At 39.9% G+C, this 15,291-nt stretch overlaps 1 protein-coding gene across 1 annotated transcript in view; it reads left to right on the top strand.

Annotated features, from left to right (window-relative positions):
• The first annotated feature begins 492 nt into the window (after positions 1-492).
• The window catches only part of p3h2 (prolyl 3-hydroxylase 2), a 30,770-nt gene continuing 15,971 nt past the window's right edge, over positions 493-15,291 (top strand). The window contains exon 1 of the mRNA XM_088394162.1: positions 493-1,053. Within this exon, the coding sequence (XP_088250288.1) occupies positions 646-1,053 (408 nt within the window). The 5' untranslated portion in view covers positions 493-645. The remainder of the gene's footprint in view (positions 1,054-15,291) is intronic.

Below are 15,291 nucleotides of genomic sequence, written 5' to 3' on the forward strand. Positions count from 1 at the left end.
ATCAATTAATCAGTTGAATATAATTGATGTCATTTAAGGTCCCCGTACAAGTAATAAAAAAAAAGAACATTTTTTATTCTCAGAGGCCGATGATTGTGTGAATGCTGAAAAAAAAATACTTGCACTAAGTGCAAACTACCACAAGAGGGAGACAATGTACTTCAAATAGAAGTATGACGATTTGGTGTAAAGATCTAGAAAAAGGTGGGGTAAAATAGTCACACAAGATAGTTTATTGTTTGTTGAGAATTATATTAATAGTAATATATTAAAACAATTACTATGATTTGTGTTGTTAAACTGACTGTTTTGCAAGTGTTACTTTCTATAAATACTGCGCTATTATTTTGGGAGGCACTCAAGACTTGCTGAAGACCCCCAGTGGAGGAGAGAAGTGGGCTGTGATTGTTGTCCATTCATTTGAAGGAGGAGGAGGAGGAGCAGGAGGAGTCACCGGAACCAGACGAGGGGGCCCGGCCACTACAAAAAAAAAAAAAAAAAAAAGTGTGTCCCTGAAGGAAAGAACCTTACGCTCATCGTCCTCCGCCCCAGCATGCCGCGTGACACCTCCAGAGTCTTTAAATGGACAAGTCAAGGTTGACAGCCTTGTGTTGACTGACACTTCCGATCTCACTCACAACCAGGATGGACGCCAGCTTCTTAGTCGTCTTCTCCGCTGTCCTGCTCACTTCCGTCCCGCTGTCTTCGTCCTCCTTGGAGCCTTACGACCTGTTATACACGGACGCTTTGCGGGCGTTCAACAGCGGCGACTATGACAGCGTGGTGCGCACCATGGAGAAAGCGCTCAGCAGCTACACCACCGTGAAACGCTCCAGAGTCCGGTGCCGGCTGAGATGTCAGGACCAGCATCCGTTCTCGGACACCTTCTCCGACCTGGCCTTTTTTGATGTGGTGCTGCGCAGAGCGTCGTGCATGGACGATTGCATCGAGCAAGACATCGGCGTGCAGTCAATGCATAAAATCAGCGAGGATGTCGTGGAGGACTTCCGCAGGCGGTCCCCTTACAACTATCTCCAACTGGCTTATGTCAAGGTAGGAACGGATGGTGGGGGTTGGAAAGCAGTCTTGAAAGGACACCATTGTTGTCTCCTCAGCAGGGGTTAGTTTGTGCCCCTGCTGCTTCGCTCCTAATTCTTCAACATCATCATGAGTTACTGCCAGGTGATGTGATGTGAAGTTGCAGGGAGGTGCTTGGACTTTACTCTGCTGGGATAAACACAATCAGAAGCTCTAACTTTTAAATTTAAAACCCAAGTGATAGTGGTACCAAATGCACTTTACAGAAAATATTCCCATTGCACACATGCAAGGTGCATTACAATACGGCGATCCCTCGCTACTTCGCGTTTCGTTTATCGCGGCTTCACGACATCGCGAATTTTTTTCCAAAAATTTAAAAACAATTTAAAAGTCAAAATAAAACTTCTAAATTGAGAAAACATGTGTCTAACCTTTAGGACAATGTAGTATTGCTCCAAATGTTCGTTAACATTCCTTTAGAAGTGCGTTTTCGCGTGTTAGCACAATCGTGAATTAGTATCTTTCCGCTAACTCGTTAGCCTGCCCAGTACTTCTAGTTGGTGACCGTACTTCACGGATTTCACTTATCGCGGGTAGTTTTTGGAACCAATTATCCATGATAAATGAGGGATTACTGTACATGCACAATCCAAGGAGGGTACCAGGTTCAAATTTTGACCTTTTTTTTTTAATTCAATTCATGAGGACTCTGGAGATTCGAAAAAAACTGAAATGGCCCCAATAGAAAAAAAGGCTTCCCACCCGTGTGCTGGTTGTACCTAATGAAGTATCCAATGTGTACAGACTTGTATCATTTTCTACATTAAATCCAGAAACATCTTGAAGGTATCATGTTGAACATACTGTTTTGATTAATGGTACAGAAAATACACTATAAATGTCAAGTCAGGACACAGCAGGGTTTCATATACTTTACCAGCACAAGAGCCAAAACATGCTCCCAAGACTATGAGCAACCACAACATAAAATTTCATAATTGATGACGACAAACATAGTAAATCAAAAATCCCTCAGCCAAGAGTTTATATGCCAGCTTGATGTAGGAATAAAATAACATGGGTGATTGTATTTTAATTATGCAAATGTCGCATAAAAAAAGTCACCTGATTTCTTCACATCTTTTCTTTCAACTTTGTTTTTTAAGCTTTGTCTGCAGATTCCTTTCCCTCTATGTATCTCGAATTTATCGTCGTGCCAAAAGTGTGTACGCGCAGGTGTTTTTGTCCAGAATGCTTCACCGCAAGTTGTGTCATCGCATTGGACGTTGAGGTTATTTGTTCTGCATTCTTCACATTTCCTGAGCTTTATTTCCCCATGAGATCCATCTATTTGGTTGGGATGTTGTTGATCACTTCGTGTGGGAACAATCCAACGTAAGAGGAGTAAGCCACTCGGTTGTAACTCGAAATGCAGACGTTACGAGTCTGAACATTGTGTCGAAGTCAGCAAGGGCAGCTGACTTTTACATCATTGTGTGGTTGCTGTACAAGCAATCTGAACTGAAGAAATGTCACAGACATGAATGTGGTTTCCCCATGAAGTAGCTGAACATTGCTTAACATAGGAGCAGGTGAAAAGTCAATTATGAGCAAATTTGTAGCTATTTATAGATGGCTACAATATATGATTTTTACAATGATGTCATTCCAAAGTATTGTATTTTCCAGACTATAAGGCACACCTAAAAACCTAAAATGTTCTCGAAAGCCAACAGTGCGCCTTATAGTCCGGTGCGCCTTATATATGGACCAAATTCCTAAATTTAAACTGGCCCGAAGAAATGTGTCATGAAATCAATCATAAGTTGCCCGCTGAAGACTATGAATCATGAATCAAAAATTCTATGGATCATTATTTTGTGATTATAAAGTAATTTGTTGGATCTGAAGTTGAATTTAAAAAGATAAAATGGAGAATGATTTGATTTGGATTAAAAATCTGACATGATGCATTAATGGTGCGCCTTATAGCCAGGTGCGCCTTATATAAGGACAAAGTTTTAAAATGGGTCCTTCATTGAAGGTGCGCCTTATAGTCTGGTGCGCCTTATAGTCCGGAAAATACGGTACCGTTGTTTTTCAGTTTTACATAAAACTGCTTTAAAATATTAGTTAAAAAAAATCAATGAATCATTTTAATTGATTATTATCACCAATATTCTATGCCAATGGAAATATTTAGTCATTATTACCGGATGACAGCTTTATCCGTCGTCATTTTGTTTGTGGTATCTAATAGTTTGCAAATAAGTCTTAACCACAGACTCAGGCTGTCCACTTTCCACATTGTCGTCTACTTAGTGCTCAGATGAGATGCTGGCAGCAGCTCCTTAAAGGGGAGCAGAGAGCCAGTCGTCTAACGGAGTAGCTCCGCACGCCCGCTGATGACACACAACTTCCATGCTCACATTTGGTGGGAAGTTGTTCGACCCCAAGCTGTCTGGTTTGGACATTTCCTTTTGAATCAGCAGACATTGATTCATTCCTTAAATGCTGATCTCGCTTCAACATCATTTTTCAGATGTGCTTTTAAACTCACGTGTACTTTAGTGGCACTCAGTGGTATTTGTGAAAATAAATAAGATTCCTGCAGCATTCCGCCTTTACACGTCTTGTGTCAGTACAATGTGGCCTTTTGGACCCCTTTTGAAGAGGCTCCCACAGGCTCCGGACTGTTCCACTCGCTCAGTGCTGCGTATGTTCCAATCTTTTAGTGCTCGCAAATATTTTATTTTCCTGTTGTGGTCTGTTTGCTTTGCTTTAAAAAAAGAGTGGCAGACTGTAGCAGCGACTGGGCTTGAACCTCGTGGCCCCCACGGGTTTCTGGGACTGACCGCGGAGTGATCAAAGGGCCCAAGCGTCACTGCTCCTGATTTTATCAGCAACTGCTGGGCTCGCAATCAAACACTGCTGATTATTGTTCTTAGTTTCACTCGATCCAAATGTGAGAGGTCATTCAATGACTTGGATATACACAAATATTTGTGCAAAGTAATTGCAACATTGATGAATTAATTTCAGTTTAAGAGACATTGCATACTCGATTATTACACTCAATTTCCTTGTTTTGGAAAATGAATGGTTGTGATTTCATTTATTACCAAAATAATCATGATTAATATGTTTTCATAATCCAGCAGCTCTACTAAAATTCTCTTTTTTCAACCTACTGTGGAATTTATTTACTGTGAAGCTTGCTGGTGTTTAGACTCATCATGTGATTCATTCATTGAGAGGTCATTCAATGAGTTGGATATACACAAATATTTGTGCAAAGTAATTGCAACATTGATGAATTAATTTCAGTTTAAGAGACATTGCATACTCTGCTTTAGGTTTTTATTGTGATCCAAACTCAAGGCTGTGCAATTGATTGAAATTCGATTACGATTATTACACTCAATTTCCTTGTTTTGGAAAATGAACGGTTGTGATTTCAATTATTACCAAAATAATCATGATTAATATATTTTCATAATCCAGCAGCTCTACTAAAATTCTCTTTTTTCAACCTACTGTGGAATTTATTTACCGTGAAGCTTGCTGGTGTTTAGACTCATCATGTGATTCATTCATGACGTGCTCAGGTTGAATGTTTTGACTTAATTGCAGCACAACAGGGAGGTTAAAGCTAGAGGCAACATGGAAAATGGAAGTCTCCACGTGTGATCGACTGCTGTATTTCATTCTTCTTGCAGTCCATTCATTTATTTATTTTAATAAACGAAATCTAAGACGTATATAAATTAACTATGAGAGGATCTTTCTGCCCAGACAGCCAGACATTGTGGAACTTGGCCGTGCCAAAGGTCTCCTGCATGACTGGACTTGAGCTGGTAGCACCCGGTAGGAATGTACGCACCCACTGCGGCGCAGTTCACCGATATTGTTCATTGAATGCCTGCCGATTAATGAGGTAATGAGGAGGAGTCTGTTGGCTAGGTGAGCTTAATGTGAGTCAGCAGGTTCAAAAAGAAGAATCGTTTGGATTCTATTTCTTTACAAGTCATAAAAATGCATTTACAATCCAAACTCAAAAGCAGTCGTTAACGGAATAGCTTAACATCCCGTAATTGACTGCACATAGCAGCTGGCCATGTAGGTTTTACACAGTATATAAATTTCCATGTGTGGGGTGTGTCTACACACGTACACACAGATGTTTCTCGTGGGTGTATTGCGTTATGATTGAGGTAATAATCGGTCTGACCAAAAAAGATCTGAGTAGGAAGGGAAAAAACTTTTTCCTTTCTTGTCTTGAATGATTTATCCAAAAGTAGACAAGGAAAGCACTGCTCCCTGTCTTATCTCCTTAACCTGAAATGAAAACAAATGCCTAAAATCTACGTAATAAACATTCAGGAGATGTCAAACCCGTTGTAAAGAAATATTACAAACGCACCGTGTATGTTCTGTCATTTGTTTCACTTAAGTAAAACAAGTATTTGCCCAGAGGTGACAAGCTTTCAGTTTCTTAGAGCAGCTTGTTCTGCCTTTTTGACCTCACAGTTCATTTGACCCTGTTTGTTTGTGCATTGCTATGTATTCCTAAAATAGTATGTGTCCAAGGTTCAAGAATCTTTTGGGCCCTAAAGTAGATCCCTGAGGCAAAACAGGTAGCATGGCACCCTTAGAGGACAGAAGAGTGCTTAACTTGATCCTTGGCCACGACTGACCCTGCTGGGTCTCCACATCTGCTTCAAATCTCATGACGTTAGACACCAGGAGCCATTAACAAAGCCGCTTGTCCTTCAGGAATAGTGAAGAGAAAGTGGAATGTGCTTATTTCAACTGCAGCTCACGTCATCTCCAGGCCAATGAGGAATCCTTCCCAGTTAGCTCATGGCTTTCTAAAAATGCTAGCCTCAGCACCGCTTCACTTTTATGGAGTTCTCAATAAAACACAGTAGCTTTCATCGGCCAAACTGCTTCTACGGCGATTAAAATGATAATCAATTCTTCAAAACGACCTTTCTAAAACGCCTAGAGATCGCCAAAAGTAGCTCCAACACGTGGTTTTAGATCTGCTGGCCTCTGGAGACTGTGGGATTCCATCATCAGGCACTCCATCCAAAGATTCATTGCCGTTAAAGTTCCAAGCACTGCAAGATGAAGTTTAATATATCAAGGAAGAAAGTGAAGTCAGCTTTGCATCATCTCCTGGTTCCCCAAACTCATTTGAACGACAAACTGAACGGAGTAAAAAGTGAGACAGACGAATTACTTAAGATGGAAAATCCTTGACAAGTTTTTGCTTCATTATCATTCCTGAAGTCCAAACAAATTTGTCACGATGTGGTTAAGGATGATGAATGGTTTAAGTCCTGCTAATACACCCAAGACATTGGTAGATATATCTTAACATGTCATGGCAAACTTTGCATTTTAAAGTTGATGAATAGAAGTTAATCTTTTGGCTTGGCACCAAGTCCCCTTTCCTAAAATAGTGTTTTAATTTTCAGAATTGCGTAACAGTTTTGCAGCAACAGTCCATTTGAGCATCAATTTCATGCAGTGTCTGACTGGGTATAACTCAAAAGATCTCAGACTATAAAATTGTCACCATCAGTTCAATTCAGATTAAAAAAATGTCATTACCTCAGAAAAAATATGCACAACATTGAACCTGAATTTCTATTTCCAAATTAAAGGCCCATTTATAATATAAATTGCCAACTGGATGTTGGAACAGAATTCTCCTCGTGTTTTGGCCAGCTTCACTGTTTATGATACATTCTATTTGCATGTTTACTTCAGAGTTCAGAGTTGGATGTATAATATAAGAGACCTTTACTGAAACTTTTGGGGGGTAAATAACCTCGGACGTGACACTTCAAGTCGACGTCTTACCTCACATGTTTCCATTAAAAGGAAGACATTCATCTTCTGCAATGTACACACTGAGCAAATTGTCGTTGCACATGTTGCTATCATAAGCACTTGTCTGACATGGCCAATTCTTGAGACTAGTCGAGATTTTAGTGATTGAGTGGTATCCAATGTCACACTTCAGGAATGGAAACAGGTTTAAATTTTATAAATTCCATTTTGACAACAGTATTTTTCCTCTGGTTGGCTTTTCTTTTTTAAGAAGATTGTAATCAGGATCATTATAAATATCGAAAGAACCATTTAAACAAGCTTGACAAGTTTAAAAATGGATCTTGGCAAGCCCAGTTATGGCTTGACATAGAAAGTAAAACATTAGTAACTCAACCCTTGTTAACCCCAAAAAGACATTTTAAATTCCCAATGTAATAATTAGCATTAAAAATTCAAATTTTGTGGCCCTTTTGTGGATTTTATTACCTTAGAGCCCATAACATCTGTCAAGCTTCATCAATATCTGCCATTCAGTAGCAAGTTATTTATTTTTCTCAAGCTGCTGCGCCTCCGTTGAAGTCCTCTGCACCCCCAAGAGAGGCTCACCTCTTTGAAAACTGCTGACCCAGTAGAGTCAACATTGACCCCCCGCACTCCCTCCCAGATCTTACAAATATAGCTGCTGTTGAAAACCTCACTGGCAAAGCAGCTTCTCTTCAATGAACTAATTTCCCCAGTTTCCGTCAACCTCCTCACGAGTTAACAGACTTCCATGTCGACATTTTACTGCTAATGTAATAAAAATCCACAAACTCTAAATATCTCCTTTTATGCCTCTTTACTGGGAAAACCCAAACTCAAGAAAGCTCAACTTTTTTTTTAATAGTCTAAATAAAGTTGCACGGAGAAACTCAAGTGGTTTTAGTTAATTATAGGTGTGATGGTGAACGAGAACTTGCATGCTTGTCGCACGTGTTTGCTTCTTGATTCAATTTAAATACATCTCAGACATTGTAAACTACATAATCCCCCTATACATAAACATAACCATGTAGCATTAAGACTCAAATCCATTGGGCAATAGTTTAGAAGAAGAACTTCTGTTACAAATTACAAAGGGGCTACACCTACTTATTAACAGGAAGCCTTGCAAGGGGCTCACCTTGTGGGCTGGTTACCAAGCTACGGGGACACAAACAAGGCTAATAAGAGGGATGTATTTCTGTATGATTTACAGCATCTTCTCATCTGTCAGAAATTTTGTCTTGGATTGGGATGGGATTGAGATCTTTTCATTAAATTAATATTAGATAGGACCTTCTGAGACTAAAGCGTCACATCAGATGTTGGGCATTAAACAGAATCATGGTCTGACCCTTCATTTTTTTAATCTTTGATTTTAAAAAGAAAAAAACTTCACTTAAACAGCTTTTACAACACAGTATGAGTAACTTTCTCGCTGTAATTTTCTCTTTAGGAACTTCATCTTCACTCCCATGTGGGTCTTCACTAAAGACAGCCAAGAATAACGTGCTGTTGGGTGCCGCCGTGTGGTTTTCTGTGATGTGCTGGCATGTCGTTTGTACTTTCATGTTTTACCACGTGCTGCTTACTTATGTACAGTACAGCCCTGGTGTGGGTTTTGGTCAAGACGTTCATGTTTTAGTCGGCTGTCAGCTTGTTGGAGGCCTCAGCTCACACTGTACGTGCAGTGCCAGAGGCATAGCCAAGAGGTTCTGTCATGGGACACAGGCTTAGTGTCATCTCAATGGTAGGGTGATCTCATTTGAGTTTGCAGAGCAACAGGAGAAATTAAAGGCAAAATTGACTTGACACACATTCTGCCGCCTTATCCAATCAACATTTTTCCAGTGTCGCTCAATCATATTTGACAACCGTTTATAGTTAGATCACCGTACCGGTTGGTTTTGATGTTTCTCAGAATATTCTTTTTAATTGAATATGCTTTTTAATGACTTAATCCCATCTCGCCTTGTCAGATTCTCTTTCGAGCAAAGATTGCAAATCATTCCGCTGTGTAACATGAGGTCAATGAAAAAGCATACTGATCATAAATGTTTAAGGATTTGAGATTTTTTTTTTGTCAGCGTGAGTACATCAGTGTGGTATTATTAATAGAGCAGAAGAAAATTCAAACCGTGGGTATCCACAAGTAGACTTCATCAGCTATTTAAAGTCATGACTCACACAATGACAATGCTGTTTTCCACTTTTGTCATTTTTATTTATTTTTTTTAAACGCAATGAACCCTCTGTAATTTTCATCTTGTTTCTAGCTAATACGTCGTAAACGCAGTACCACGCATTGAAGATGACAATTTTTCCTGGCAGCAAAGTCTGCTAACAACCCAAACAAAAACTTCTGCGGTTATACATCTAAAGGAGTAAATGGAGACAGCAGTTGTGATTGGGAAGCTGTGCGGTTTGACGCTTTCCGATATAGGAACATATGCTGGCTTTTCAATTTGGCTCAGTGGGAGGCTGAAGGGAGGATATGAGCTCACCAGGGAGTTTGATCCCATCCTTTTGTTTCAATACAGGATGATGGCATAAAGAAATTAATCTCATTTAACTAGTGGCCACCTGGTTTTATTTTCAATGGCGGTGTTCATTTTTAAAAAAGGAGAGCTTTGTTTTGATACGTCTGGTGGTGTTTTTCCTCGCCAGATTGTTGGGGATTTCCTCTCGTACCCTGGAGACTTCCTGTTATCTAAGCCATGACTCAGTGACTGAAAAGATTTCTTCCACTAGTTTTTTTTTTTTCTCTGCCTCTGATTTCTACATTTGATTGATTTTTGGCAAACAATCTTATCTAACCCTGCTTCAAGTGTTTGTGTCTTATGATACACTGAGCTGCAAATCCCTCCTGTAACTTTAGCAGCTGTGGGTTGACTCAAATTCTATAGTATTTTAAATTAACGACGTGCACTTGACTCCTGCTATGGGAAGAAAAAGTTGAGTGACTATGATAAAGATGATTTCTGTATAGCAAGAAAATCGAGAAAGTTATTTTTTTCTAAGAACCACTTAAGAGAGGCCATAAGACAAGCCTGAACTGTAGATAGACGGTTTTAGTATACCAACTCATATTAGTTTTTGGGTCTACCGTATTTTCCAGACTATAAGGCGCACTGGACTATAAGGCGCACTGGACTATAAGGCGCACCTTCAATGAATGGCCCGTTTTAAAACTTTGTCCTTATATAAGGCGCATCGGACTATATGGCGCACCATTAATGCATCATGTCAGATTTTTAACCCAAGTCAAATCATTCTCCATTTCATCTTTTTTATTTCAACTTCAGACGCAACAAATTACTTTATAATCACAAAATAATGATCCATAGTCTTTCTGATTCATGATTCATAGTCTTAAGCGGGCCATTTATGATTGATTTCATGACACAATGCTTCGGGCCAGTTTAAATTTAGGAATTTGGTCCATATATAAGGCGCATTAGGTGCGCCTTATAGTCCAGAAAATACTGTAATTTGGCCTTTGTGGAATATTTCAATAATGCAAGAGGCAGTTGTAGGCTCCTGTGAAAACTAAACTGTGGTGTAGACATTCCAGTTGATGTCAGCTGACATATTACAAACTGCCCCCTTGTGATATGATGTCAGATCTGAATTCGGGCCCGAATCAATCTGACTATTTTCCTTGACAAGTCAAACCAAAGACCAAACACCCCTTGGGCACTTTACCTCCACTTTTGGGTTTAATTACAACAATTTCATGGCAACAGTTTTCTCACTTATGTCACACACGAGTTCTCCAAAGACTGATTAACATGAGGACACGTTGTAAAGTTGACTGAGGGCAACCGAGTGAGATATAGGCCAATTGTGCCCGAGGGCCTCTCGTCAAAACAGCTGGGTTGGGTGAACTTTGACCTTGCTGGCCTACACTTGTTAACATTTGTCATCCACCCCCCTAGAAAGAGTTGTTAGTGATTTTCCTTAACAAAAACAAAGCTTAGATGTGTAGTCACAATGGTAATTCGCAACTCTGAGTTGTTTTCATTCAAGACATAGTAAGAGTGTCCACAGTTTCCTCGTCGTGTCTGGATTTGACATTTATGTCTAATTTTTAGAATGACTCTTCAAGTCACCACCCTGTAACCTCTTAAAGCTGTAACCACTTTGACCCCAGTGCCATGTCGAGTTGGTACCATAAAGTAAAAAAAAGTGGAATTAGTTCCAGCTGGTTTCTATTTCTTTATGTGCTCGGCTATTTCCCCACAGTAGTACAATGAGTACAATTTTTGGTAATTCCCATGGCCTCTGAAGTAGCCATTTTTAGTGGCAGCTGGCATTCATTCCTGCCAAAGTCAAAGCCTTGACATTACATGGAGCAAAGTGTCAGAGCTGCCAAACCGAATGTTCTGGATTCTTGGAAGAGCAGATACAACAGAACACATACCGTAGCTTGTGTTGTGTTATTTGGCTGTCGAGAAGCAGAACCGTGGCGCAAAATGGCGCAATACTGCCGAGGTTTGCTGAAAATCGAGAGCCAAGATTTAACAGCATCTGCGCCGTTGCTCAAGTGTTGGAGCTGGTCATTGTTCATTCTTCTCGTGGTGTCTTTTAAACACGTGTTCATGCATGTGTGCAAAGATAAAAAAAGGAATGAAACAACAACAGAAGGGAATCCCATGCAGGTGAGACAACAACAAGCAATATGTGAGCATGTATCCTCTGACCCCCACACATCATTTCCTTCTTCTCTACAGCTCAAGTTGATCTCACTCTGACTTCTGTGTAACCTCACCAACAGAGAGCAGCACATGTTTTTATTTCCCAAGCAGCTCTTAAGAGACGAGGCTGGTATTTTGAACGCATAGTAGAATGTGTGCTGATTTTATTGCCTGTGGTCATGCTGGGCCACGGGAGAAACTATTGCCAGGTGGTTTGTTTCTACCATGCTGGCTGAGAGAAATTGATGGATATCTCTGTCTGAAATTTTCAGGATTGGCTCGGGGGAAGGCATGACACTCCAGTCAGTCTTTCACGTATATAGAAACATTTATTCCACATGGAGTCAACTGCAAGTAATGGTTTTGAGTTTGTCGGAATGAATCATGCGCTATTGTGCAGTCACTTGGCAGTCCGCTTAGTCTGTCAGACTCTGCTTGGGATTTTAGTAGTCCTTCTTTATTTAATTTAATGGCTCACTTAGTATCAACCAACTGTAACAAAGCATAAAGGGAAAAAATAGGCAGTAATAGGAACACTTAAATCTTACCCCAAGAGTCATTCAAGGTTCATTATTTAGATGACAAAGTTACATTGTGTTACTGCTTTCTTAATATTTCCAAGTGTCAATTTCAAATAATAATGAAAAAGTGTCTGCTAACTTAGCAAAATTTGTGTGATATTATGCTTGGGCTTCTATGAATGTGCTGAACTCCATGCCTCTATTCTACCGGGTGGCTGATTGTTACCCAAAGGAGCCACGCCGGATGAACACCTTATGTCATCTTGTTCTTCTTCAGGCCACAAACTCGTGGCTATGCCTAGATAATGCTATAACTGACACCACACGAGTTTACGTCTGGGACAGTAGTGAAAAAAAAACGTTTTCGTATGACATGTGCTCCAATGGCCATAACAACCAGGGAAAAACTGTCAACCATTTCCAAACTATAATAAACTCAGGATAGAAAGTCAAAGGTCCTAAAATGGCAATGTGTAATGTCAACAATTTAGAGCACGTAGTGCCACATCGGTATGAGCCTCTCATGGGTGGCCGTGCAAGATTGACTGTGAAAGGATCTGGAATCTGAAAGATGTTATCATCAATGAAGCAAACATTGTGAAGTAGTCCGTTTTGGGTCTGAATTAATCTCTGCTTACACCGCCGCATCAGGAATAAATCCAAATCTGGAATGAGTAGGCTGTGTGGTTTTTAAGAGCTCATTTTCTCTAAATAGTTCAATCACTGAAACAAAGTCTTGTATTCTGTTTTTAATTCAGCATGAAATATAAGCGGCCATTCATAGTGTTTGGCCACACTTTTGTGCCTCCGTCAGTAGAAACATGAGCATTTTATTTACTGCCAGGTCTGAGTGTCTTTGTGTGCCTCATGTGTTGTGATTTAAAAAAGAAGTCATAACGTATCATATAAATTCATATGTGATCAAACACCTAAACTAAGCTGTTTCCTAAAATTGCCTAATCTAGACATTACCTAATCTGAAAGATGTCTTGAGAATGCGAGGCATGCCGGGTGCTGAGAAATCTCACTAAAGGGTCACCTGCATGCCACTTATTACGACCCACCCCCAACCCTATACAAAAATACCCTCACACATTCCCTTCATGTTCAAACGCTCTCAAGTCAACCACAGAAGAAGGACGTAGACAAGCTGGTGATCAAGAAATAAGATTTTAAAAGTTTCAAAAATCCTGCAGCTTAAGTAATGGCTCAGGTTGACACTTCAGAAAACTATTTGCTGCCCTACACAGTGTGTGACCGTTCAACTGCGTTATTTGGTGTGCGGCTCAAGTGTGCGTATTTGTGTGTCCGAATTCCTGTTAGCGTGCTGTGTGTCAAGGAAGCTACTTTTGTGTAATGCGACAGCAGCAACAGGAGACACATTCATGAAAAGACCAAACCGAGACCTTTTAGAGGCCCCTGATGAGGCTAAAAACAATCTTTACCTGTTGACCAATCCGTAAATTTCAGATAGTCGCTATTATTTCTGTGTGACAAAGTCAATATGTTAACTGAAGTCATTAAACTAGGCTTACGACTGTTAATACTTTTAAAGACGATTTCCCACGTGGTAATTAACCTCTTTGCGAGAAACAGCTCACCTCACATTAGTATGTGCGTTTCTATAGATTTATATCCACTCATTCTCACGCCAGCTGCAAAGCATGTTTCTTTATGACCCCAAACTCGGAACCCCCTGAGTTTGTGTAAAACTCGAGACATCTCAACCTCCCCCTTGACAGCATGACGGCACAGCATACTCCCAAATATTATTATGACTGAAGTGTTCAACTCTTTAAATCTTTTTTTTTTTTTTTTTTTTTTACTGTCCCATCCAAACAAGCTATGCTTGAACATGACGTGCCCTCCTTTTTAACTGTCCACATTAATAACAATTTCTAAACCCAAGACCCTAAACTCTTCTCTGTTTGTACACAACATACTCTAACATTGTTTTCTGAATTGATGGCACAATATTATTTAAAGTTAAGTCACTGAATGTGGAGGTCAATCTTAAAACAATGATGGATTTACTCTGAAATTACAAGGAAATAAGCAAAATAATCAAATTTACTGGTGGACTGATCCTATCATCTCCCGCAGTCTGAGGAGCAAATTAAAAAATAATGAAAAATAAGCAACATGCATTTTTTAGATTGCTTTGATAGTTGTGAGGGATTTCAAAAAGACAAGAAACATAATAATAATAATAATCATAATCATCATAATAATAATACAAAATTACAGATACTGTATATGTATTCTCAGTTGTTGTTTTTTTTGTCTGAGCATCAAAGGTTTGAGTAGATGGAAAAACATTATTTTGTGTCCCATGTGAATTAGTCTAAATGTGAGCATTGGTGGAATTTTCTTTCATTTGGTATCTTCACAGACAAGCACTATTAGAAACAAGCGCTTCCGCCGTTGTGGGTGTGAACACAGCCAACTTATTTCCTGGCCAATGAAAGCAGCTCCACTCATTTGCTTTAAATAAAACAAACTCACCGGAGTTCATTCAGGAGATCAACGTATGCAAAGTATTTTTGTAGGAAACTGTAAGATCTCCACTTGTGAATAGGCTTAATGACTCGTTCACCTCTCGTATTAGCATTTTCTCTTTGTTGGTCGCCTCAACGGTTCGGCTTTTTCTACAGATACAGTATAACCCCCAAATTTTAATGCCGTAGAAGAAGAAGAAATAGAATGAGTCATGTCAATTAATGTCTGACTTCTTCCCCAGCTAGCTCGCTAATTTAGCATGTGATATCAGCAACAACAATGTTGCATTTCTATTTGTGTTTGGGGCGTGGGGGCCGCAGTGGGTGAGAGCTGTGTGAATGCTGGCATTGTCTGCACATTGACTGACCCCCCCCACACACATTGGCAGTGTCGTTTTTGCTCCTGGTTGCGTGCATTTGTCTACTTAAGAATGAACATTGACACACTATCGTACTGGTGTGGCTTGCGGATAGGCTTAGTAAGTCCTCACTCATGTGAGACTTGTGACCTCGATCTGGGAGACCAGTGCTCATTGTCTCTGGTGCTTTTTGGTGAAAACAAAAAGGGCCTTACTTTCCTGACGTAAACCTTTATGCCTTTTTGCTTCTCTTCTGTAGACAGTTTGAGACATACAATGTACATAATGTCTTACCTCCAACAAAACCGTA

This window comes from Syngnathus floridae, chromosome 13, assembly GCF_059516105.1.
Source record: "Syngnathus floridae isolate MCC-2025c chromosome 13, RoL_Sflo_1.0, whole genome shotgun sequence".
Lineage (NCBI taxonomy): Eukaryota > Metazoa > Chordata > Actinopteri > Syngnathiformes > Syngnathidae > Syngnathus > Syngnathus floridae.